Source organism: Chiloscyllium plagiosum, chromosome 38, assembly GCF_004010195.1.
Source record: "Chiloscyllium plagiosum isolate BGI_BamShark_2017 chromosome 38, ASM401019v2, whole genome shotgun sequence".
Taxonomy (NCBI): Eukaryota; Metazoa; Chordata; class Chondrichthyes; order Orectolobiformes; family Hemiscylliidae; genus Chiloscyllium; species Chiloscyllium plagiosum.
The window spans coordinates 22,536,178-22,561,384 of record NC_057747.1 but is presented as its reverse complement, the minus strand read 5'-3'; the positions used below and the strand labels follow the sequence as shown (position 1 = coordinate 22,561,384).

The 25,207-nt window shown below is 44.5% G+C and overlaps 1 protein-coding gene across 1 annotated transcript in view; it reads left to right on the top strand.

The window, feature by feature from the left end:
- ret (ret proto-oncogene receptor tyrosine kinase) overlaps nucleotides 1-25,207 on the top strand; it is a 126,464-nt gene that overhangs the window by 81,001 nt on the left and 20,256 nt on the right. Inside the window, exons 8-15 of the mRNA XM_043678617.1 lie at nucleotides 1,992-2,117; nucleotides 4,562-4,669; nucleotides 7,724-7,843; nucleotides 9,153-9,409; nucleotides 10,327-10,474; nucleotides 15,988-16,095; nucleotides 22,776-22,987; nucleotides 24,689-24,870. Coding sequence (XP_043534552.1) covers nucleotides 1,992-2,117; nucleotides 4,562-4,669; nucleotides 7,724-7,843; nucleotides 9,153-9,409; nucleotides 10,327-10,474; nucleotides 15,988-16,095; nucleotides 22,776-22,987; nucleotides 24,689-24,870 — 1,261 coding nt within the window. The remainder of the gene's footprint in view (nucleotides 1-1,991; nucleotides 2,118-4,561; nucleotides 4,670-7,723; nucleotides 7,844-9,152; nucleotides 9,410-10,326; nucleotides 10,475-15,987; nucleotides 16,096-22,775; nucleotides 22,988-24,688; nucleotides 24,871-25,207) is intronic.

Sequence of the window (25,207 nt, the reverse complement as noted above, 5' to 3'; positions counted from 1 at the left end):
CACACTGGGACATGACTCCAGACCACACTTGGCCATGACCCCAGACCGCACTGGGACATGACCCCAGACCACACTGGAACATGACTCCACACCACACTGGGGCATGACTCCAGACCACACCGGGACATGATCCCAGACCACACTGGGACATGACTCCAGACCGCACTGGGACATGACTCCAGACTGCACTGGGTCATGACTCCAGACCACACTGGGCCATGACTCCAGACCACACCACGCCATGACTTCAGACCACACCAAGCCATGACTCCAGGCCACACTGGGTCATTACTTCAGACCACACTGGGCCATGACTCCAGACCACACTGGGACATGACCCCAGACCTCTCTGGGACATGACTCCAGACCACACTGGGCCATGACTCCAGTCCACACTAGGCCATGACTCCAGACCATAGCATGCCATTACTGCAGATCACACCAGGCCATGACTCCAGTTCACACTAGGGCATGACTCCAGATCATACAATGCCATGACTGCAGACCACACTGGGCCATGACTCCAGACCACAGTAGGCCATGACTCCAGACCATACCACGCCATGACTACAGACCACACTACACCATGACTGCCGACCACACCAGGCCATGACTCCAGACCACACTAGGCCATGATTCCAGACTATACCACGCCATGACTCCAGACCATACCACTCCATGACTGCAGACCACACCAAGCCATGACTCCAGACCAAACCAGGCCATGACTCCAGACCATACCACGCCATGACTCCAGACCATACCACGCCATGACTGCAGACCACACCAAGCCATGACTCCAGACCACACCAGGCCATGACTCCAGACCATACCACGCCATGACTCCAGACCCTACCACGCCATGACTGCAGACCATACCACGCCTTGACTCCAGACCATATCATGCCATGACTCCAGACCATGCCACGCCATGACTCCAGACCATACCATGCCATGACTGCAGACCACACCGGGCCATGACTCCAGACCACACTGGGCCATGACTCTAGACCATGCCAGGCCACGACTCCAAACTATGCCAGGCCTCGCCTCAAGACTCTCAATACCGGGAGTCCACATTGAGGCAGCGAGTCCATGATGACTTCACTCAAAGCTCAAGGACAGGAGGTAAGAAGAAAGAAAAAAAAACAAAGGGAGGAAAAAAAAGGAAAGAAATGTTCAGAGCAAATGAACTCTGGCTGAGGAGTCCTACTGTGCTGCCATCTTGGAATTTAGAGGCTGTGGGAAGTGATTTTTTTCAACGCTTTTGCTTCTTTTCCAAAATTTTGTATCTGTGCCCTCTCAATCCCAATCCTTTCATGACTGGGATAATTTCTGGGTCTCTATTCTGTCCAGCCCTGTCATGATTTTGAATGCCTTGAACAAATCTCCTCTCAGACGTCTCCTCTCTGTGGAGAACTGTCCTGACTTTCTGAGTCCGAGTACTCCTGAAATAGACCAACCACACCTTCATTTAGGAGAATTCAGTTTCTGCTGGGCATTCCTCAACTGAGCGAAAGCGAGGACTCCAGATGCTGGAGATTAGAGTTGTGAGTGTGGCACTGGAAAAGCACAGCAGGTCAGGCAGCATCTGAGGAGCAGGAAAACCGACGTTTTGGGCAAAAGCCCTTCATCAGGAATTTCTAAACTGAGCTGAATTGAAGGAAGTCATGTTCATTTTTTGCTTTTCATTGACGGATCCTCTTGTACATTCACAGTCAGCACACTATTCATATCCTTGTGATTTTGAAATATAGTTTAATTAAGTTAATTAGAGCATTTTGTAATCTTAAGCCTATGCCAGTGTCATTATTTATTCAACTGAAGTCTCATTCCTCTTCACAGTTCAAGTGTTGCATGTCCTTAACCCGAAGGGACTCTATTTGATTATTTAACGTAACAAAATGTGAATGCTTTATACAGATGACAAAGCAAGATTTAAACCCTGCTTTAAAATACATGGAATTAATGGAGTTTTCTTCTCTCTGCAGACACAGACAGAAATAACAATTGTCCCAAAATCTGTGCGACAAACAGGCAGCGCTCTGAGTGTGAGGAATGTGGCGGTCTTGGTACATTAACGGGGAAATGTCAGTGGCGACAGGGCTTTGAAAAGGGTATGAATCTTCTGCAATGACTCAGTGTATCAGTTCTTCCTTTGTAATTGTCCATTATATGTGAAACTTTAATATTAACTACTGAATGATATAACTTCCGAATACTTTTGGAAATTTTGAATGCTTGAAGAATAATACGTCCAAAATAATTTGTGGTTAACTATAGCCTTCAGATCTCAGATATCCCCTGAAATGTTTCAATTATTAAAGTATTATGTAGGTCAAGGAGACAGAGACTAAAACTGGTTAAATATAATTTTTGATAGAGAAAGGATGATGTAGGTACTTTCTGATCTCTTTCCAGATTGTGTTATGTGATCTCACCATCCACTTGAACTATCTAAAGGAGCAGGATAACCATCAGTTAATTTCACAGGCTTTCTCACATTACAGCATGAGACTGAACTGAAAGACACATGGAACAGTCATATATATACTCTGGCTATAGGAGGAAGCTGGAGGCTGGGAATCTTGCAGCAGGAGGTGGCATGGTGGATCAGTGGTTAGCACTGCAGCCCCACAGCACCAGGATCTGGGTTCGATTCCACCCTCAGGCGACTGTGTGGAGTTTGCACATTCTCTCCATGTCAATGTGGGCAGTCCAAAGATATGCAGGTTAGGTGAATTGGCCATGGGAAATGCAGGGTTAGAGGACAGGGGTGTAAATCTGGGTGAAATGCTCTTTGGAGGGTTGGTGTGGACTCAATAGACTGAATGTCTTGCTTCCACACTGTATGAAATAATGTACCTCCTGACCTCTATCAGCTACAAGGCACAGGTCAGGAATGTGATGGAATAGTCCACCTGCTTCGGTGAGTGCTTCGCCAACAATATCAAAGGAGCTCACACCATCCAGGATAAAACAGACCACTTGATTGTTACACCCAACTTAACATTCACTCATTCTACCACCAATGCTCAGTACCAGTAGTATGCAATATCCACAAAATGCACTGCAGGAACTCACCAAGGCTCCTTCAAAGCCTACTGTTGTGTTATGCTTCACAGGCTGTATGTGTTGATGATAAAGTGATGATACCACACATGTTGACAAACAGTTGCCGAAAATGTGGTGATGCACTTATCAGTGGTTTGTGGCACATCATTTCTAACAGATATTGTCTGACGTTGGTCTGCAGTACACTGGCGAACTGTGGACATGTGTGCTAAGTGGGAAAATGGCCCACTATCCACATGGAACATATGGTACAAAATGTTAAGTGAAAGACCGTACATTGTCGAGTGACAAAACAAGATTTTCACTTTGCATTGCTGCATTTCCTACAACATTAATGGAGTCACGATTACCATTCCCAGCACCAGCTATGCTCAGAAAGCAAATGTAAAATTCCTAGCCCACAACCATTCCATCACACAGGGTATCCTTTCTCAAAGACAGGTCAGTGAAAGAGATATGCAATGAGTGAGCAAGTAGAGAATTGTCAGAACTGGGAAGAGAGTGTGAGCTGGAAATTCAAATACAAATTATTCAATACCAGCATGGGGTTCTAAGATATGTAATCAACCCTGTATCATAAGAAATCATTCCTGACCATGAAGCTGCTTTGTGAAGAATCAGAAGACAGCTCAGACCTATGTTTGGCACACCAATCCCATACACAGAGTAAGGAAGAACACTGTGATGGCGACGATTGGACAGTGATGATGAATGACAGCAACCAGCAGCAAGACACTGAATTGTTAAACAAGTGCAGCAGAAGTTCATGTGGAATAAACAAAACCATCTGCACAGAAATTATCATTTTATCTAAATGTGTTGAAACCAGGAAACCAAGTCGACATCAAGAATTTTGCGTCTCCTGTTTTACTTCACACTTGTGGGATAATCTACCATGTTGAGAGATGAAAGGCTCAGTAGCCAGTTGGCGAGTTTCAATTACAATGGAGCCAGACATGAGAATGTAAATGAGCCATATTTCAGTCATTGCTTTTGAGCAGCAGAACAGAGAGAAAGAAAATGAGTTGGTGACAAGGACTGTAAGTCTCTCTCGCTGTTTCTCTCATCATCTTGAGAGAGACAGCACCCTCAAATTGGGAAATGCAAAGAACTCAAAGACAACGACAAACTTCATCATTGCTAAGGATGCCAGCTACTCCTCAAGGACTGTCAAAACATGTTGAAACAGTCCTTTTGAAAAGTTTCTAAAATACAATATATTTTAATATAATTTTTGTCTACAACCTATTAGATCATAATAATGCAGTTGTGACAGATATATTGACAAAGGGTGGGAAGACATTTGTGTGGAACTTAAACACTGGCACAGATATGTTGAGCTGAATGGCCTCTTTCTGTGCTGTAAAGACTTTGTAAATACTGTATAAGCAATGTTGGATGTTGTACATTAATTCCAATCAGTGTTGATGTATTGCTTGGTTTATCTGTGGACTTGCCACTATAAATCTTTTCTTACTGTCTGCAGGTATATCAAAAAATTACTCCACTTGCTCATCAGACCTCACCAGTTGTCCTGACGGGTACTGCGATGTCGTGGAAAAGAAGAAGAGCACATGTCCCCAAGATTGCATTGGTATGTAACCACAGTCATCCTAGCCCTGCCAAATCTTGACTCATCAAGTATACATCAGCATGGTCACCAGAGAGAACAGTCCTGTTTCATGAAGTCAAGAGATAATACAGCACAGAAGGAGATCATTTGGCTGTCATGTCTGTACCGGTCAACAAAAATCCCGCAAAACTAATCCCATTTTCCAGCTTTTTGTATATAGTCCTGGAGGTTAAAAAAAAAGTGAATATCTAAATACCTTTTAAATACTACTTGGATTTTTGACTCGACCGTCCTTTAGGACAGCAAGTTTTCGACTCCCATTATCCTTTACGTCTTAGCCTTCTACGTCTTTCCTTAAATCTTTGCTTTCTCGGTTTTGACCACACCTCCAACACTAATGTACAAAGTACCTTCCTATCCCCACTGTCTATTTTATACCTCTCTCTCAGATTCCTCTCAACCTTCACCGCTCCAGAGTAAAAAACCTCACTGTCTCCAATCTTTCCTCATAGTTTAGACCCTCCAGCCTAGGTAGCATCTGGTAAATCTCCTCTGTACCCTGTCATTACAGCCTTCCTTTAGTGTGGTGACCAGAACTGCAGGCAGTATTCCAGTTAAGACCTAACCAACATTTTATACAGTTCCAGCATACCCAACTCCCCCCCACCCCTCCCCCGCCCCGCCGTTCCGGTAGTCTCTGCAGTTGACTAATAAACGCAATACAGTCAGTTCTGATATAGCGTGGTAGTTCCACTCTCATGCTATCCTGTGTTATAAGAAAATTGTGTAACAGCAGCACCATTTAAACTAATGGGGCTGGAATCGCACTAGAACCAACACACACTTTAAAAGTTCACGCTATGGAAACACTGCCCCCAATTTGTCAATCGTGTTATAGCGAATTCACATTAATGAAACTCACGTTGTAGCAGAACGACCTACATGCCATGACCCTTCCCAATCATCTGCCCTGCCACTGTCAGGGAACCCATAAATATACATTCTTTGGTATTCATTCATGGGTGAGGCATCACTGATGAGGCCAGGATTTATTGTCCATCCCGAATTGCCCAGAGGGCAGTTAAGAGTCAACCACATTGCTGTGAGTCTGGAGTTACATGTAGGCCAGACCAGGTAAGAATAGCAGATTTCCTTTCCTAAAGGTCATCAGTGAACCAGATTGGTTTCTCATCAACAATGGATTTATCATTAGGCTCTTAAATCCAGATATTCATTGAATTCAAATCCCACCCTCTACCATTGCATGATTTGAACCTGTGATCCCACAACATTACCTGGGTCTCCGGATTAATAGTCCAGCAATAGTATCACTAGACCATTGCCTCACCAATGGGAAAGGGACATATCAAAGTCCCTCTGATTGTCAATACTTTCCATTCACAGTGTAATCACTTGCTCTGTTATCTTTCCCAAAGTGCAGAACGTCACACATTGAGAATATAGAATATAGAACATAGAACGTTACAGCGCAGTACAGGCCCTTCAGCCCTCGATGTTGCGCCAACCTGTGAAATTAATCTGATGCATGTGTACACTGTTCCATTATTATCCATATGTATGTCCAATACCCATTTAAATGCCCTTAACGTTGGTGAGTCTATTACAGTTGCAGGCAGGCCATTCCACGCCCCTACTACACTCTGAGTAAAGAAACTACCCCTGATATCCGTCCTAAATCCATCGCACCTCAATTTAAAGCTATGTCCCCTCATGTTAGCCTTCACCATCCGAGGAAAAAAGCTCTCACTGACCACCCTATCTACCCTCTGATTATCTTATACGTCTTGATTGTCACCTCTCAACCTTCTCTCTAATGAAAACAGCCTCAGCTCCCTCAGCCTTTCCTCATAAAACCTTCCTTCCATTACAGGCAACATCCGAGTTAATCACCTCTGAACATTTCCAAAGCTTCCACATCCTTTCTATAATGTCGTGACCAGAATTGTACGCAATACTCCAGGTGCGGCCTTACCAGTATCTTGTACAGTTGAAGCATGACATTGTAGCTTCAAAACTCAATCTTTCTACCAATAAACACCAACACACCATATGCCTTCTTAACAACCTGTGTGGAACGTTCAGATATTTATGTACCTGGACACCGAGATCTCTGTTCATCTCCACTGCCAAGAATTTTACCATTAGCCCAGTACTCCTCATTCTTCTTATTTCTTCCGAACTAAACTACCTCACGCTTTTCTGCATTAAACTCCATTTGCCAATTCTCAGCCCAGCTCTGCATCTTATCTCTGTAACCCACAACATCCTTTGGCACTATCCACAACTCTGCCTTTCTTAGTGTCATCCACAAATTTACTAACCCATCCTTCTACATCCGCATCCAGATCATTTATAAAAAAGACTAATGACAGTGGCCCCAAAACAGATCCTTGCAGTACACCACTGGTAACTGAGTTCCAGGATGAACGTTTCCCATCAACCACCACCCTCTGACTTCTTTCAGCCAGCCATTTTCTGATCAAATTCGCTAAATCACCTTTAATCCCGAAACTCCGCATTTTGTGCAATAGCCTACGGTGTGGAACCTTATCAAACGCCTTACTGAAGTCCATATACATCACATCAACCGCTTTACCTTTATCCACCTGTTTTGTCACCTTCTCGAAAAACTCAATAAGGTTAGTTAGGCATGACCTACCCTCCACAAAACCATATTGACTTTCCCTATTCGAATTATTCCTTTCTAGATGATTATAAATCCTATCTCTTATAGCCTTATCCGACACCTTACCCATAACCGAAATAGGCTCACTGGCCTATAACTTCTGCATCAAATTCCATTTGCTACTGCTCTGCCTATCTCTTCAGTCCACTGATCTGCTCCTGCAGTTTGCAGCAATCTATGTTATTTACGACTCCACAATTTCCATGTCATCTGCAAACGTCTTGATTCCACCCTCTACATTTAAGTTGAACTCATTAACACACACCAGAACCAGTACAGACAAGGTGGGCCAAATGGCCTTCTTTTACACCAATACAATTCAGTGATTGCACCTGTCTCACATGCTGTCTTTCATCTACCTGATGTAGAATGGGACAAGGTTGTTGGCGGATTTGAACCTGGAGAGCTGGGAGGAATTAAAGGAGGTTTCGGAACCTGCGTCTGCTATTCTGATAACAAATGTGTTTGCCAAAAGGATGATGTTGTTGGTAGGTTAATTACTAGAATCTTTTTCTTGGCATTTGATGCAGATGCTACCCTTTTGACTCATTATCATTGTTATGTCAAATCTGAGGTAAAACAAGTCAACTATTTACCATCTTAGATTGAAAAATGGCAGCCCCAGCAATCCAGTGCTCCCTGAGTACTGTACTCTATGTTCTACATTTCCTGTCATTGGTGTTTAGGCTTGGTGGACCTGTGAGTTCCGTGGGTGGCAGCAGCTTCTAGAACTGTGCACCAATGCATCAACACGCCGATCAGCACTGAGTCATAGACCTGCACGGAAACAGACCTTCAGTCCAACTCATCCATGCCGACCAGATATCCTAAATTAATCTAGTCCCATTTGCCAGCATTTGGCCCATCTCTGTCTAAACCCTTCCTATTCATTTTCCATCCAGGTGCGTTTTAAATGTTGTAATTGTACCAGCCTCCACCACTTTCTCTGGCCATTTATTCCATACAAGCACCACACTCTGCATGAAAAAGTAGCCCCTTAGGTCTCTTTTAAATCTTTCCCCTCATCTTAAGCCTGTACTTTCTAATTTTGGACTACCCCCCCCCCCATGGTGAACACATCTTGACTATTTTCCCCATCCATGCCCCTCATGATTTTATCAAGTCACCCTTTCACATGTGCGGAACCTCTGAGCAGCTGCACCCCCACACAAACTTAGAGAGAAACAAACTCAGAAATTGTTGGAAAAAAACCTCAACAGCATCTATGGAGAGAAAGCAGAGTTAACGTTTCGGGTCCTGTGACACTTCTTTAGAATTTAATTTTAGTTGTCTGGTTTTCAGCTTAGAGAGAACATTTACTGAGTGGTCAGCCTGGTTCCCAATTTGTCTTAGGCTATTTTATTTCAAAGGCTTTGACAGAGATCCAAGAGAGATAGAATGTGTTCCTTCAAGGGCTGAATAATTATCAGAGGGAATAATTTAAGTTTGTATAATATATTAACGTTTGTATACACATATGAATAGATTCAAGACCAGCTTCTTCCCCACCATTATTAGACTTCTGAATGGACATCTCAAATTTTAAATTTAATGTTGATCTCGCTGTTTGTGCACCTTCTCTGCAGCTGTAACATTGTGTTCCTTGCTCTGTTCTATTACCCTGATGCACATTGTATGGCATGACCTGTCTGTATTGCATGCAAAACAAAAATTTTCACTGTACTTAGGTACATTTCACAATAATAAATCAAATCAAATCAAATTATCTCCAAACTAATGAGCCATGTTAAAGTGGGTGTCCATTCATTGATGTTGTCTGTTTGGTTTCATTCACAGAGTTGGTTTGTGATGATCTGTGTAAAACCATCATTGCAGCTGCAGTGTTGCTATCCTTTATCCTGTCTGTGCTGCTGTCTTCCTATTTCATCCACCGGTACCACAAGAACGCTCCCAAGCCGCCCATCGCCTCAGCGGAAATGACCTTCAGAAGGCCAGCTCAAGCCTATCCCATCAGCTACTCCTCAAACAACATTCGGAGACCTTCCATGGATTCAATGGAAAATCAAGTGGCAGTGGATTCCTTCAAGATACCAGTGAGTGCCACTTGTACTGTAGCCTTGTTTTATAAGGAAGAGTTTGCACAAAATTTCACCCTTTTCATTTTGATCATTAATAACAATCCTTTTTTTTTGTTACTTGCATTTTAAGTGAACAATACAGTGAAAAGATTGAATGGTCGCCATAATCTGGCACCATTTTGAATACAGGCGTACCCCCGTATCCATGAGTGCTACATTCCAAGACTTATTGCGAATGCCTGAAACCGTGGATACTAGCGAACCCATTCATTTAAGTGGGAAATTTACCTACCCCGGCAGCCCCCTGGAATTATTTCTGGAATGTTTTTGGGCCACGGTAAACCGCGGATAACTGAAACCATGAAAACCGAATCTGTGGATACTGGATTCTACTGTAGTTTAAGAATAAAAAGGAGTGGGTCCCGTAACTGGAGCATCTGGCTCAGAAGCAAGGCTTCCCAATGCACCACAAGACCTCCCATGATTTGTATTCTGCCTGTAATTTCTATACAATCCCACATTTCCATACAAGAGATCATTTCAACACAGACATCATTTACAGAGACAACATTTGGTCAAAGGATTTACTTGAGAATGAATTGTTCACATAAAAAGTAAGGTCACCATCGCCCCACTCTTTCATTAGAGAGAGGCGATTGGTGGTTGTTTAATCTGAGGGTCACTGTACCTCAGGTGAGGAGACAAATTGAAAAGGAGAATCCTTCGTGGAATTGTGTGGGAATTAAACCTGATGTTTCAAAAACCAACCGTCCAACTAACGGAGCTAACTGACCTCTACATGGGCAATGAAGTGCTAATTAGCTTCTTAAAATTAACACGCGTAAGCCAAGTGTTTGGGCTGTCAGGTATTACTCGGCCTTATCAAGTGTTCCTCCATTTCTAAAGTGTGCAATATCCTTTGTTCCTGACAGGAGGATCCCAAGTGGGAATTTCCGAGGAAGAACCTGGTCCTGGGTAAGACCCTTGGGGAAGGAGAATTTGGGAAAGTGGTGAAGGCGACAGCATTCAGGCTCAAGGGCAAAGCAGGCTACACCACTGTGGCGGTCAAGATGTTGAAAGGTACGATCTTCGAAGTGTTACTATGACATGCAAGTGTTGCTCACATCCATGTAGTCAGCAGTTCGCACTTTAAGATTTAAGACAGAGTTCCAAGGTTAGGGAACCTTGACAAAATCGAGACTGCCCTGACCCAAAGCACCCGTGCCCCAACTTCGACCTTATTGAGTAAACTCACCCACAGACCTGGGGTCAGCACAATCAACATCCTGACCAACAGCAGCCGTCAGTATGTGTTCACATATCTGAAGGACATTTCTTTGGGAAGGCCAGCAGGACATGTATCGACTCAGCGCAGAAGGAAGCCATTCAATCCAACATATCTGTGATAGCTCTTTAAAAGAATGATCAAATTAGTCCCAGTTTTTCCCCATAACCTTGCAACTTTTTTTCTCTCTGCAAGTATTTGTCAAACTACATGTCTTCTGAACATTACTATTGAGTCTGAATCTTGAAAAGTTGTGGAGTGCAGGTCATAATAGTTTTCTGCTTAAAAACCTATTTTCCTTATCTCACCTCCTCATACTGCAATGGGTCAGAGAGACCAAAGGTCAAAGTTTACCCAGGGTTGGCACAATGATAGTAGGTCAGCTGTCAGTACTGGGACTGGTTGGGCAATGTTAACATGGACAGCCTCCTGAGGCGGAGGACCTGCTGCCTCGTCAAGGATGGCATGCAGGCTGCCAGGTCCAGTCAGAGAGCCAGCACATGCCTGTGACATCAATGGGAGAGGTGGGCACTGCTGGAGCAATTGGAAGACCCCAGGGAGTTAGAGGTGGAGTGCAGGAGCTGTTGGTGATGTGGGATGGGCTACCTTCCCTCCTCACAGTTTCCTCTTTGGGCCACCAGTGGCTTCCTGAGCTGCCACAGGTAGGATAGCCACATGGGAGAGCCGGCGGCTTGTCCACAAAATGGGCATCTGAATCTCCATCAGCGAACCCTGCTTAATGGTCTCCAATTCGGCAGATGGTGGAATTTGAATTCAATAAGAAAAAAATCTGGAATTAAGAATCGACTTAATGTTGACCATGAAACACTGTCAATTGTCAGAAAAAAAATCCGTCTGGTTCACTAACGTCCTTTCAGGAAGGAAATCTGCCATCCTTACCTGGTCTGGCCTACATGTGACTCCAGAACCACAGCAATGTGGTTGACTCTCAACTGCCCTCTGAAATGGCCTGGCAAGCCTCTCAGTTGTATCAACCGCTAGAAAGTCACAGCAAAGAAATGAAACCTGACGGGCCACCTGGCATCAACCTTGGAACCGGAAAAGACAACGGCAAAAACACAAACAGCCCTGTCGACCATGCAAAGACCTCCTTACCAACATCTGGGGGCTAGTGCCAAAATTGGGAGAGCTGTCTCACAGACTAGTCAAACAACAGCCTAACATAGTCACTCTTACGGAATCATACCTTACAGATAATGCCCCAGACACCATCATTATCAAAAACACAAACAACCCTGTCGACCATGCAAAGTCCTCCTTACCAACATCTGGGGGCTCGTGCCAAAATTGGGAGAGCTGTCTCACAGACTAGTCAAACAACAGCCTAACATAGTCACTCTTACGGAATCATACCTTACAGATAATGCCCCAGACATCACCATTATTATCCCCGGATATGTCCTGTCCCTCCAGCAGGACAGACCCAGCAGAGGTGGCGGCACAGCAGGATACATTTGGGAGGGAGTTGCCCTGGGAATCCTTGACATCGACTCCGGACCCTGTGAAATCTCATGGCTTCAGGTTAAACATGGGCAAGGAAATCTCTTACTGGTTACTATGTACTGACCTCCTTCGGCTGATGAATCAGTACTCCTCCATGTTTTACTTGGAGGAAGCGCTGAGGGTGGCAAGGGTGCAAAACTTACTCTGGGTGGGTACCACCACCACCACCAGGAGTGGCTCAGCAGCAGCATTGCTGATCGAGCTGGTTGGTTCCTAAAAGATATAACTATTAGACTTTGTCTGCGGCAGGTGGTGAAGGAACCAACAAAAGGAAAAAAACATCCTTGACCTCATCCTTACTAACCAGCCGGCTGCAGAAGCATCAGTCCATGACAGTGTCAGTAAAAGTGACCACTGCACTGTCCTTGTGGAGACAAAGTCCCACCTTCACATTTGAGAATAACCTCCATTGTGTTGTGTGGCAATATCACCGTGCTAAATGGGACAGATGTTGAATCGATCTAGTAGCTCAAGACTGGGCATCCATGAGACTCTGTGAGCCATCAACAGCAGCAAAACTGTACTCTAGCACAATCTGCAACTTCATGGCCTGGCATATCCCCCACTCAGCCATTACCATCAAGCCAGGGGATCAACCCTGGTTCAATGGAGAGTGCAGGAGGGCATGCCAAGAGCAGGATCAGGCGTACCTAAAAATGAGGTGTCAACCTGGTGGAGCTACCAAACAGGTCTACTTGTGTGCCAAACGGCATAAACAGCAAGTGATAGACAGAGCTAAGCTCAGTGGTTAGCACTGCTGCCTCACAGCACCAGGGTCCCAGGTTCAACTCAGCCATTACCATCAAGCCAGGGGATCAACCCTGGTTCAATGGCAGGTGCAGGAGGGCCTGCCAAGAGCAGGATCAGGCGTACCTAAAAATGAGGTGTCAACCTGGTGGAGCTACCAAACAGGACTACTTGCGTGCCAAACGGCATAAACAGCAAGTGATAGACAGAGCTAAGCAATCTCACAACCAACGGATCAGATCTAAGCTCTGCAGTCCTTCCACACCCAGTCGTGAATGGCGGTGGACAAGTAAACAACTCACTGGAGGAAGAGACTCCGCAAATATCCCCATCCCTAATGATGGAGGAGCCCAGCACATCAGTGCAAAGGATAAGGCTGATGCATTTGCGACAATCTTCAGTCAGAAGTGCCGAGTGGATGATCCATCTCAGGCTCCTCCAATGGTCCCCAGCATCACAGATATCAGTCTCCAGCCACTGGATACTGCAAAGGCAATGGGCCCTGTTAATAATCTGGCAATAGTACTGAAGTCCTGTGCTCCAGAACTTGCAGCTCCCCGAGCAAAGCTGTTCCAGTACAGTTATAACACTAGCATCTACCTGACAGTGTGGAAAATTGCCCAGGTATGCTCTGTGTACAAAAAGCAGGACAAATCCAATGCGGCCAATTACCGCCCAATCAGTCTACTCTCCATCATCAGTAAAGTGATGGAAGGGGTCATCAACAGTGCCATCAAGCAACACCTGCTCAGCAACAACCTGCTCAATGACGCCCAGTTGGGGTTTCACGAGGGTCACTCAGCTCCTGATCTCATTACAGCCTTGGGTCAAACATGGACAAAAGAGCTGAATTCCAGAGGGGAGGTGAGAGTGACAGCCCTTGACATCAAGGCCGCATTTAACCAAGTGTAGCATCAAGGAGCTCTGGCAAACTGGAATCAATGGGTATCAGGGGGCAAACACTCTGCTGGTTAGAGTCATATTTGGCACAAAGGAAGGTGGTTGTGGAGGGTTAGTCATCTCAGCTCCAGGACATCTCTGCAAGAGTCCCTCAGGTTAGTGTCCTAGGCCAAAAATCTTCAGCTGCTTCATCAATGACGTTCCCTCCGTCATAAGGTCAGAAGTGGGAATGTTTACGGATAATTGCACAGCGTTCAGCATCATTCGCGACCCCTCAGATACTGAAGCAGTCCATGCTCAAATGCAACAAGATCTGGACAAATCCAGGCTTGGGCCAACAAGTGGCAAGTAACATTTGCGCCACACAAATGCCAGACAATGACCATCACCAATAAGAGGCACTCTAACTACCGCCCCTTGACATTCAACGGTATTACCATCACTGAATCCCCCACTGTCAACATCCTTGGAGTTACCACTGACCAGAAGCTCAACTGGACTCACCACATAAACATAGTGACTACATGAGCAGCTCAGAGACAAAGGATACTGCGGCAAGCAACTCACCTCCTGACACCCCAAAGTCTATCCACCATCTATGGTGCACAAGCCAGGAGTGTGACGGAATACTCCCCATTTGCCTGGGTGGGTACAGCTCGAACAACACGCAAGAAGCTTGACACCATCCAGATCAAAGCAACCCACTTGATTGGCACCACATCTACAAACATTCAATCCCTTCACCACCGGGCGAAAGTGGGTACAGCAGTGTGTACTATCTACAAGATGCACTGCAGAAATTCACCAAAGATCCTTAGACAGCACCTTCCAAACCCATGATCACTTCCATCTAGAAGCACAAAGGTAGCAGGTTCTTGGAACACCACCACCTGCACGTTCCCCTTCAAGGCACTTACCACCCTGACTTGCAAATATGCCACCATTCCTTCACAGTCGTTGGATCAATATCTTGGAAATCCCTCCAAACTGGCACCCACAGCAAGTGGACTGCAGCAATTCAAGAAGGTAGCTCACCACCACCTTCTCAAGGGATGGGCTATCAATGCTGGCCAGCCAGCGACGCCTAAGTTCCACAAATGAATTTTAAAAAATCTCGGGTCTGAGTTATAACAAATTGGACCAGCAATTTCAAATAACCTCCCTTCCAATCCCCAGTCCCTCCCTCGTCTTCCACTGTTCCCTGTCACCAACCAGATTCATTCCTCCCATTGACCAACCAGGTCGTACCCTCTACCTGTCTTCACCTATCTCCACTTCACCACCCTGCCCCAGCCACTCCCTTTATCTGCAGCTCCCCCTAACCCTAGCCCCAATCCTGAAGAAGGGTTACACCCGAAACGTTGACTTCTCCACCTCCTGATGCTGCCTGGCTTGCTGTGTTCTCCCAGCTTTCTGCTTGTCTATGTTGGATTCCAGCAACTGCAGTTTTTCTGTCTCCAGCCCACCTCTGGAGCAGTCTGTCAGATCTCACCCAGGCAGTGTCAGGAACAATCCTGATCTGGTTCTCTGCTATTTTATGGGCCATTCCAACTGACAGCTGGTAAACTCAGCCTGAATTTCCCTCTCAGCGAAAGTGGGTACTGCAGATGCTGGAGATCAGCGTCTAGATTAGAGTGGTACTGGAAAAGCACAGCAGGTCAGGCAGCATCCGAGGAGCAGGAAGATTGACGTTTCGGGCAAAAGCCGTTCAGCTAATTCCTGACGAAGGGCTTTTGCCCGAAATGTTGATTTTCCTGCTCCTCGGAGGCTGCCTGACCTGCTATGCTTTTCCAGCACCACTCTAATCTAGACTCTGAATTTCCCTCTACCTGGCTTTTAACTGGGGAGCCAAAGGGTGAAGAGTATTTGTCCCTTTAGATTGGAGGAAGAGGGAATGAAATCCCAATTTCCAAAGAATTCCTCACTTTTTGTTTGATACCATGTCCTGAAGGGACAGTGGTAACTATCCTGTCCTCAGGATACCTTTTTATTCTGTTTTGTTTAGATCTTTGTGAAGCACTTCAGCTTTCTTTTTGATATATATACTTGAGTTGCTGTTTCTATGATACATACTGGCGTGAAGTCTAACGGTGGTTGCCTCCGCACTAAATCTACCTTCTGTTTTGGTGTCTGGCAGAAAACGCGTCTCAGAGTGAGCTACGGGACCTCTTATCAGAGTTCAATCTGCTGAAACAAGTCAGTCACCCCCATATTATCAAGCTGTATGGAGCCTGCTGTCAAGATGGTAAGAGAACATCGGATACGGGGTGATATTAGTGGTAACTTTATTTATACTAGTGAACAGATTATTTTAGTTTCACAAAGATATGAAACCAGTTAGTTTAAAGGCCAAGATGGATTAGATGTGAGGAAAATGTTTTGGGTGAGACTTGAAATGTAAATAGTCACTAATAAATCCAAGAGAGAGCACAGGATCTCTTTCTTTAACCAGAGAGTGGTTAGAATGTGAATTAGCAATGAAAGGGGAATTTGAGACCAGCCGCATCAATGCATTCAAGGTGAAACTAAATCAACTAAATAATGGAGAAAGCATTTTCTCCTTCCTTCATGGGATGTGGGCCAGCATTTGTTAACATCCTGAATTGTCCTTGAATGTATTGATTTTCTCAAGTTAGTTCAGAGAGCACTTGAGACTCACCCACATTGCTGGTGGGTCTAGAGTCACATATAGTTCAGATGAGATAAGGATGACGGATTTCCTTCCCTAAAAGACACCAGAGAACCTGGTAGGCTTTGAACATTGATTGTTGTAATCAACATTACTGAGACTAACTTTATATTACTAATTTTAGGGGATGCTTGTAGTGCAGTGGTAGTGTCCCTACCTCTGAGCCAGATAGGTCAAGTCCAAACCCGCCTGCTCCAGAAGTGTGTCATAAATATTATCAAAACAAAATCCATATTGCCAGTTCAGATTTCACCAGCTATAGTGGGATTTGAACTCATATCTCCAAATCATTCACCTGGGCTGCAGGATTATTAGGAGAAAGTGAGGACTGCAGATGCTGGAGATCAGAGTCGAGAGTGGGGTGCTAGAAAAGCACAGCAGGTCAGGCAGCATCTGAGGAGCAGGAATTCTGATGTCCTGATGAAGGCTCTTGCCCAAAACATTGTTTCTCCTGCTCCTCAGATGCTATCTGACCTGCTGTGCTTTTCCAGCATCCCACTCTCAACTGCTGGATTATTCAGCCCATGACATTAGAACATAGAATGTAGAACATTACCGCGCAGTACAGGCCCTTTGGCCCCCAATGTTGCACCGCCCTGTGAAACCAATCTGAAGTCCATCTAACCTACACTATTCCATTCTCGTCCATATGCCGATCCAGTGACCATTTAAATGCCAGTAAAAAGTTGGTGAGTCTGCAACTGTTACAGGCAGTGCGTTCCACGCCCCTCTGAGTAAAGAAACTACCTCTGACATCTGTTCTATATCTATCATACTTCAATTTAAAGTTATGCTCCCTTATGCTAGCCATCACCATCCTCGGAAAAAAAGTTCTCACTGTCCACTTGAACTAATCCTCTGATTTATCTGATATGTCTCAATTAAGTCACCTCTCAACCTTTTTCTAGTGATAACGGCCTCAAGTCCCTCAGTCTTTTTTTGTTAGACCTTCCCTCCTCCATACCAGGCAACATCCTAGTATATCTCTTCTGAGCCCTTTCCAAAGCTTCCACATCCTTCCTATAATGCAGTGACCAGAACTGCACGCAGTACTCCAAGAGTGGCCACACACAGCTGCAGCATGACCTCATGGTTCCAAAACTCGATCCTTCTACTAGTGAAAGCTAACACACCATATACCTTCTTAACAGCCCTAACAACCTGGGTGGCAACTTTGAGGGATCTATGTACACTGACACCAAGATCTCTCTGCTCATCGACACTACCAAGGGTATTACCATTCGCCCAGTACTCTGCATTCCTGTTGCTCCTTCCAAAGTGAATCACCTCACACGTTTCTGTATTAAATTCCATCTCCCACCTCTCAGCCCAGCTCTGCAGCTTATCTATGTCCCTCTGTAACCAACAACATCCTTCGGCACTATCCACAACTGTACCTATCTTAACATTGTCCGCAAATTTATGAACCCATCCTTCTACACCCTCATCCAGGTCGCTTATAAAAATGACAAACAGGAGTGGACCCAAAACAGATCCTTGCAGTACACCACTAGTAACTGAACTCCAGGATGGACATTTCCCATCAACCACCACCCTCTGTCTTCTTTCAGCTAGCCAATTTCTGATCCAAATCGCTAAATCGCCCTCAATCCCATGCATCCGTATTTTTTACAGTAGTAGCCTACCGTGGAGAACCTTATCAAACGCCTTACTGAAATCCATATACACCACATCAATGACTTTACCCTCATCCACCTGTTTGTTCATCTTCTCAAAGAACTCAATGGGGTTTATGAGGCATGACCTACCCTTCACGAAACCATGTTGACTATCCCTAATTATTTCTATCAAGATCATTATAAATTCTCTCTCTTATAACCTTTTCCAATACATTACCCACAACTGAAGTAAGGCTCACTGGTCTACAATTACCAGGATTGTCTCTACTCCCCTGCTTGAACAAAGGAACAACATTTGCTATTCTCCAGTCTTCTGGCACTATTCCTGTAGACAGGAATTACCTCAAGGCTACTCTGTCCCCAACATTAGAAGTAACGTTGGTGGTTTAGATAAAGAAGAAGGTTCAATGTGAAACATAATCACTAACAAGGGGGAAATGGCTTTTCTACCCTGTAAATACTTGGCAACTTTGACTTCATTATCCATTGGGGATTGTCCAGTTTACGAGTGTACCTGGGGCAGGAATTCTCTTCAGGTATTACTCGCTACTGCCACTTCAGAAATTCTCACCTAGAAATGATGGGCTGGCAGGGCGGGAGAAATAGAATTAGTCCATCCAGGAATGGAGAGGTTTATTCTAACACAAATGCAAATAACAGCAAATACATTCACAGCAACCCTGGACAACACAGTGTTCTCCGCATGACCAGTTAGTGATGCTAGCTATACTTTCATAGAGCAGCCACCTCATCACTTCTCTAGGTAGTTTATCCTCCCCATTACATAGAAAGTAGCATGTGATGCTGAGGGAAATGGATAAATTGGATCATCCACAGGAATTTATTGCTATGTTACAGATGTCAAACTGTCAGCTGTGTAATAAACTTGGCTTTTGCTTTCCATGTCGATTAAGCTATATTGTATCTGCAGGTTAAAGTGAGCGGGTTAATGACAATTTACTGCTGTGCACAAGGTAAGGATCAATAGGAGTAGATGAAATGGGGAATTCTTAACAGCAAGCGAGTTCCTTGATAGCATTTCCTTCTATTTTTCAAATGCCCATTATCCGGGAACTGGAGCTACCTTCTATCCCTCATTAAGTCCAGCTTCCAAAGGACTGTCGCATTGTTTAGATTCCTTCACTGACAATTTCCAACGGGTTTTCAGAAGATGTGAACATGCCTACCTGTTGGCACCTGATTGAGACTGAATCAAAAGAAAACAAGATTGAGATGGGGCCAATGCAGTTACTCACAATGCAGTCTCCTGGGGAGACCAAATGCAGACTAGAATAGAATAGAACCCCAACAGTGTGGAAACAGGCAATTTGGCACATTGAGTCTACAGTGACCCTCTGAAGAGCATCCCACCCAGACCTACCCCCCTATCCTGTAACCCTGCATTTCCCATGGCTAACCCACCTAACCTACACATCCCTGGACCCTATGAGCAACTTAGCATTGTCAATCCACCTAACTTGCACATCTTTGGACTGTGGAAGGAAACCTATGCAGATACGGGGAGAATGTGCAAACTCCAGACAGACCGTTGCCCATGGGTGGAATCGAACCTGGGTACCTAGCACTGTGAGCCACCGTGCCACACTTTAAAATGCCCCTTCCTTTCCAACATGCTGTGTACCCAATGCAATTTCAGTGCATTAAAAAACAGCTCAAATTGAGTTATGGTATCTGTGTAGTGGGGGCACCCAGATTTGAACTGGGACCACTCAATCTGCCGTCAGATGCTCAGTCACTGAGGTTTAATTAGGTGAACACTTCATGGTAAATCCCTCACTCAGTCTGCAAGCATAACCTTGACCTTCTAGTCTCTTGCCATTTCAATGCACTATCTTACTCACACTCAGATTTCTGTTCTGGGCATCCTGCAGTCTTTTAATGAAGCCCAATGCTATCTCGAGGATCAGCACCTCATCTTCCAATTAACTATGTTATGGTCTTCAAGACTCAACATTGAGTTCCATAGCTTCAGATTTTTAAATTTGCCCTTTTTTTTTCTCCAGTGTCTATAATTTGTTTTTATGCTTTTGCTTTCAGTCAGAACTGACCCTCATTCATGTATTAACACCCCAACTGGGCCAATTCTTTGTCTCTTCTCTAAAACTACTCCCTTTGCCTTTGCTCCATGGCATCTTTGATCTGTAATCCCTGACCCACTGAACTTTCCCTGACCTTCCTTGTGCTTCCACTTGCCTTTCTCAACAGTATAAAGCCCATCATTTTTCCACTTCTCTTCAGTTCTGAGGAAGAGTCACAACAGACTCCTAGTTACAATTCTGCTTCTCTCTCCACAGTTGCTACCAGACCTGCTGAGTTTCTCGAGAACTTCCTTTTTATTTCAGAACCAGGATTGCCCGTATCAATGGTTTATACAAGTGTGACGAGTGGAATTGCCTATGCTTTGGGGCAATTCTGGACCATCCCCTAAATTTAAATGAATTCTTACTCTGTGATGTACTTTATAAGGCAGTTGGCCTGCAAGCTTTGGAATAGTCCCACCCACTGAGATTTATAATTGACTGTCAGTTTGTCAGTTCATTGTTAGTTCTCCAGTCTACATAGACCTCCTACTGTCTCTTAAGAGATAACATTATATTAACACTACATAAGAGATAGTTAAACAGTATTAAGCTAATGTACCCTGTTATCTTACAATTCTGTAATAAAGTCATTGAGACATACAGCACGGAAACAGACCCCTTGGTCCAACATTGACTGAGTTTTTTGAGGAGGTATCCCAGAAGATTGATGAGGGCAGAGCAGTGGACATTGTTTACTTGCCTTTGACAAGATTCCGCACTGAAGACTAAAGTTAGATCACATGGGATTCGGGATGAGCTTGCCAATTGAATACAAAATTGGCAGGAGACAGATGGTGGTGGAGGGTTGCTTTAAGGACTGGAGGCCTGTAACCAACAGTGCTCCACAGGAATCAGTGCTGGGTCCACTTTCGTTTGTCATTTATATAAATGATTTGGAAGAGAATATATGGTTAGTAAGTTTGCAGATGTCACTAAGATTGGTGTATAATGGACAGTGAAGAAGGACACCTAAGATTATAGAAAGATCTTGATCAACTGGGTGAATGGGCTGAGGAAAGTTGTTCTTGTTATCACACATGGATCTCTGTTACTGAAAACTTAATCCTTCATTAGTTAATATGAGTTAGCCCCGAAGACTGGTGTTGCAAGAGACATTGTTGGCAGAAAATCAACGCCAAAGAAGATCCTATTGTAAGGTTGTGTCAGATGTGAGCTGAATTTAGCTGCTAATTTTGCTGTATTTGGATTCAGGTTTCAGATTAAATAGCTTTGTAAGTGTCTGAAGTAGGACACTCAGCATGAGATCCAAAGTAATGTTTTCTGAAGACTGGGGCAGGTACTCAGTCCTGTGCGATGAATCCATTCGGTGTTTGGTGCAAACTGCTAGATCCCAACTGGATTAAATCTTGTGCCATGTTTCAGGGAGAATGCAGTTAATTTAGAATTTATTATAGAAGAAAGTCTCTTTGCCTCAATCTTGTTGTAAGTAGTACAATCCGTAAATCTGAAATAAAAGCAGAAAGTGCTTCAAATGCTCAGCAGGTCTGGTAGCATCATTGGAGAGAGAAGCAGAGTCAATGTTTCACCCTGACAGTGTTGAGGTACCTATCCCATATGAATTGCAGTTGAAGAAGGCAACACCACCACCTTCTCAAAGGTGGTTAGGGACGGGCTATAAACGCTGGCCCAGCCAGTGACCCCTACATAACATGGATGAATAAAAATCCTCACGGTGAAAATGTGGTCTTTCCTGGTGTTTGTGTTTGATATGAACCTACACCCAACACCACTTTAAACCAGTTTATCAGCATAACCTATTTCTTTCTCCCTCACATTTATCAGCTTTTACCTTATACCCATCTAAACTATTCGCCACAGCCACTCCTTGTGGTTATGAGCTTCATATCTGAGCTCTCTCTTGGTCATTTCTCTGGAATTCCTGGATGGATTTAATACTGTCTGTTATTTGTGAACATTAGGAGAAAGTGAGGACTGCAGATGCTGGAGATCAGAGCTGAAACATGTGTTGCTGGAAAAGCGCAACAGGTCAGGCAGCATCCAAGGAGCAGGAGAATCGACGTTCAGGCATAAGCCCTTCTTCCTTATTCCTGAAGAAGGGCTTATGCCCGAAACGTCAATTCTCCTGCTCCTTGTATGCTGCCTGACCTGCTGCGCTTTTCCAGCAACACATTTTTCAGCTCATTTGTGAACATTAGCTTTGCACTCCCTGTTCCACTTTCAAAGCAAAAATATTTTCTCTATATTTGCCCTATCAAATCCGTATGTAAGTTAAAATCCTGTATATGACCCTCTCTCAACGTTCTCTTTTTCCTGGATAGTTTAGCCACAGACCTGTTGGGTCTTTCCGTCCAAACAGTATCAGCTTCTGAGGTGGTTAAATTCAACCCTGCATCCTTTGCTCCTTCGTGACCTGAAACCAAATAATGTTATTGGTAAATGGGGATGTTGTTTTGCATACAGCGTGTAGATTAGGAGAGGCTTCTTGGCAAAACTTTGCATTTTTCTTTGGCAGGCCCTCTGTATCTCATCGTAGAATATGCCAAATATGGATCTCTGAGGAGCTTCCTAAGGGAAAGTCGCAAAGTCGGCCCCAGTTACTTGGGTGAAGGCAATCGAAATTCCAGCTACTTGGATAATCCAGATGAGCGAGCTCTGACCATGGGAGACTTGATATCCTTTGCCTGGCAGATCTCCCGTGGCATGCAGTACCTGGCTGAAATGAAGGTGATCTTTTACTTTTGTAGTGAAGGTGTCGGGTGACTCAAGCTCATGGGGCACTTTGAGGAGATGAGCAGTGGGTTTATACCTTAAATCTTATCTGTCAACCCCTCCATATGAGTAGAGGTGGTCGCTGTTACTGAATCCGAACATGCTGGGTTTCAGTTCCACTCCAAACAGTCCTGGAAAGTAATGGTCAGAGCTTTGGCTGTGCATTCTTGAATGACCATCCAGTGACACATGTACATTTGGTGAGTGTAGGCGGTATTGCCATGTTGTATGGGTTGTGTGATAGCCTTGTGTATGACTAACCCAGCCCCACATCAGCCAGTTTATGTTCATCAGCTTATGTTCACAGAATAAGTGTTCAGCATGAATCAGCCTGTGAGACTGTTCTGACACTTTTCCAAGCTGTAAGTGATTTCATCATCTTTTATGGGCCCTCTCATGACTGAAGAGTCCACCGTGAGATTGATGGATGTCCACAGAACCAGGTACTCGTGTTGTCACTGTTGGCACTGGGGGCAAGGTTTCAGTAGCTACCTTTGGACACATTGGATGTGTTGAGCTTTTGTGTCAATGGTTCATAAATATACTGAGGCAATTTCTAAGACTTGCTTACAAACAGACTGGTTAGTGACTGTATTTTCCCAAGACAGGTATCTGCAGTGCAGGAGTTTGTCAGGTTCTTTCTTCGGGTACCTATGTAAAACTTACCTTCGGCCATTTGCCAAGTCAGTTCTCCATTGAAGGGTAAATAAAACAAAATCTGCAGATGCTAGAAAATTGAGATAAGAACAGAGCGTGCTAGAGACACTCAGTAGGTCTGGCAGTATCTGTGGAGAGAGCAACAGAGTTAACATTGACTCCTGTATGAGTCTTCTTTGGAACTAGTTCTTCGGTTCTGAAGAAGAGACATAATGGACTTGAACCAATAACTCTTGTTTCTGCCTCCACAGATGCTTCCAGAACCTGCTGACTTTCTGTAGCTACCTATAGAAGGGTGTCTGGATTTCTGATATTCTGTCATTACATCCGGCCTGGACCTATCTCTTTTCTGTACAACCCTTACCATTCCCTTTGTCTTTTGTGATGCTTGTGCTTGCTTCTCTCCCTTGCCCCTCTAAGCTTCTCCTCACCTTCCCTGCTGTTCCACTTGCACCTCCCATCCTTTTCTACAGAACAAAACCCATTACTTTTCTATCTCTATCTTCAGCTCTGAAATTCAGTCGTATTGGATTTGAGATGTTGATTCTGTTTATCTCCACAGGTGCTGCCAAACCTGCTGAGTTTCTCTAATAGTTTCTGTTTTCGTTACCCATGATTGGGCATTTTATAGTGATCTGTGCAGGAGACATGGCCTGGCCAGCTAAGTTGTACATTTCACCTTGGACAGGCATCACACTGTTCTTCAAAGGAAGAACCAAATGACCTTCTCACTGAGTAAATCAATTCGACCATTGTTTACGTAGTTGGCTCAGTCAAGAGTTGCATACACATTTTCAATCTGATGAGAATAGCCAGTGAATAACCTGAATAATAAAGAATTAAGTCTCTCCATCCACCCAGCAAAGAATGACCATTACATGCTGCACTGCCTCAGGTTGAATGGAGAAGCCAGAGCTCTTAGATATTGTCCCCTCGTGGTTTCATATGGTACATGCATCAATTTAGCAGCCTTCATCATCGTCATGTTTGCTTCCCCAGCTTGTCCATCGTGATCTGGCAGCACGGAATGTTCTAGTCGCTGAGGGACGCAAGATGAAGATTTCTGATTTTGGGCTCTCCAGGGACGTGTATGAGGAGGACTCTTACGTAAAAAGAAGCAAGGTATTGTCTCTTCATTTATCATCCCCGTCATCTGCAAACCTCATCTTAGTACGTTACGTGTAACTTCATTACCCTTGTAGGTGTAACCAGTTTCCTTTATTATTGGCATTTGAATACAGCCAATTCTGTATTCATTATCCATCGCTTTGAGGAGCTCAACTCATGGGGAGATGGTGGTGGCACATGTAATATCACACCTGTCAATGGTTATATTATCCCCTCTTAGTGGGTGCGGTTATATTACCCTCCCCTCAGTGGGTGCGGTTATATTACCGCCCTCAGTGGGTGCGGTTATATTACCCCCCCTCACTGGGTGCGGTTATATTACCGCCCTCAGTGGGTGCGGTTATATTACCGCCCTCAGTGGGTGTGGTTATATTACCCCTCTCAGTGGGT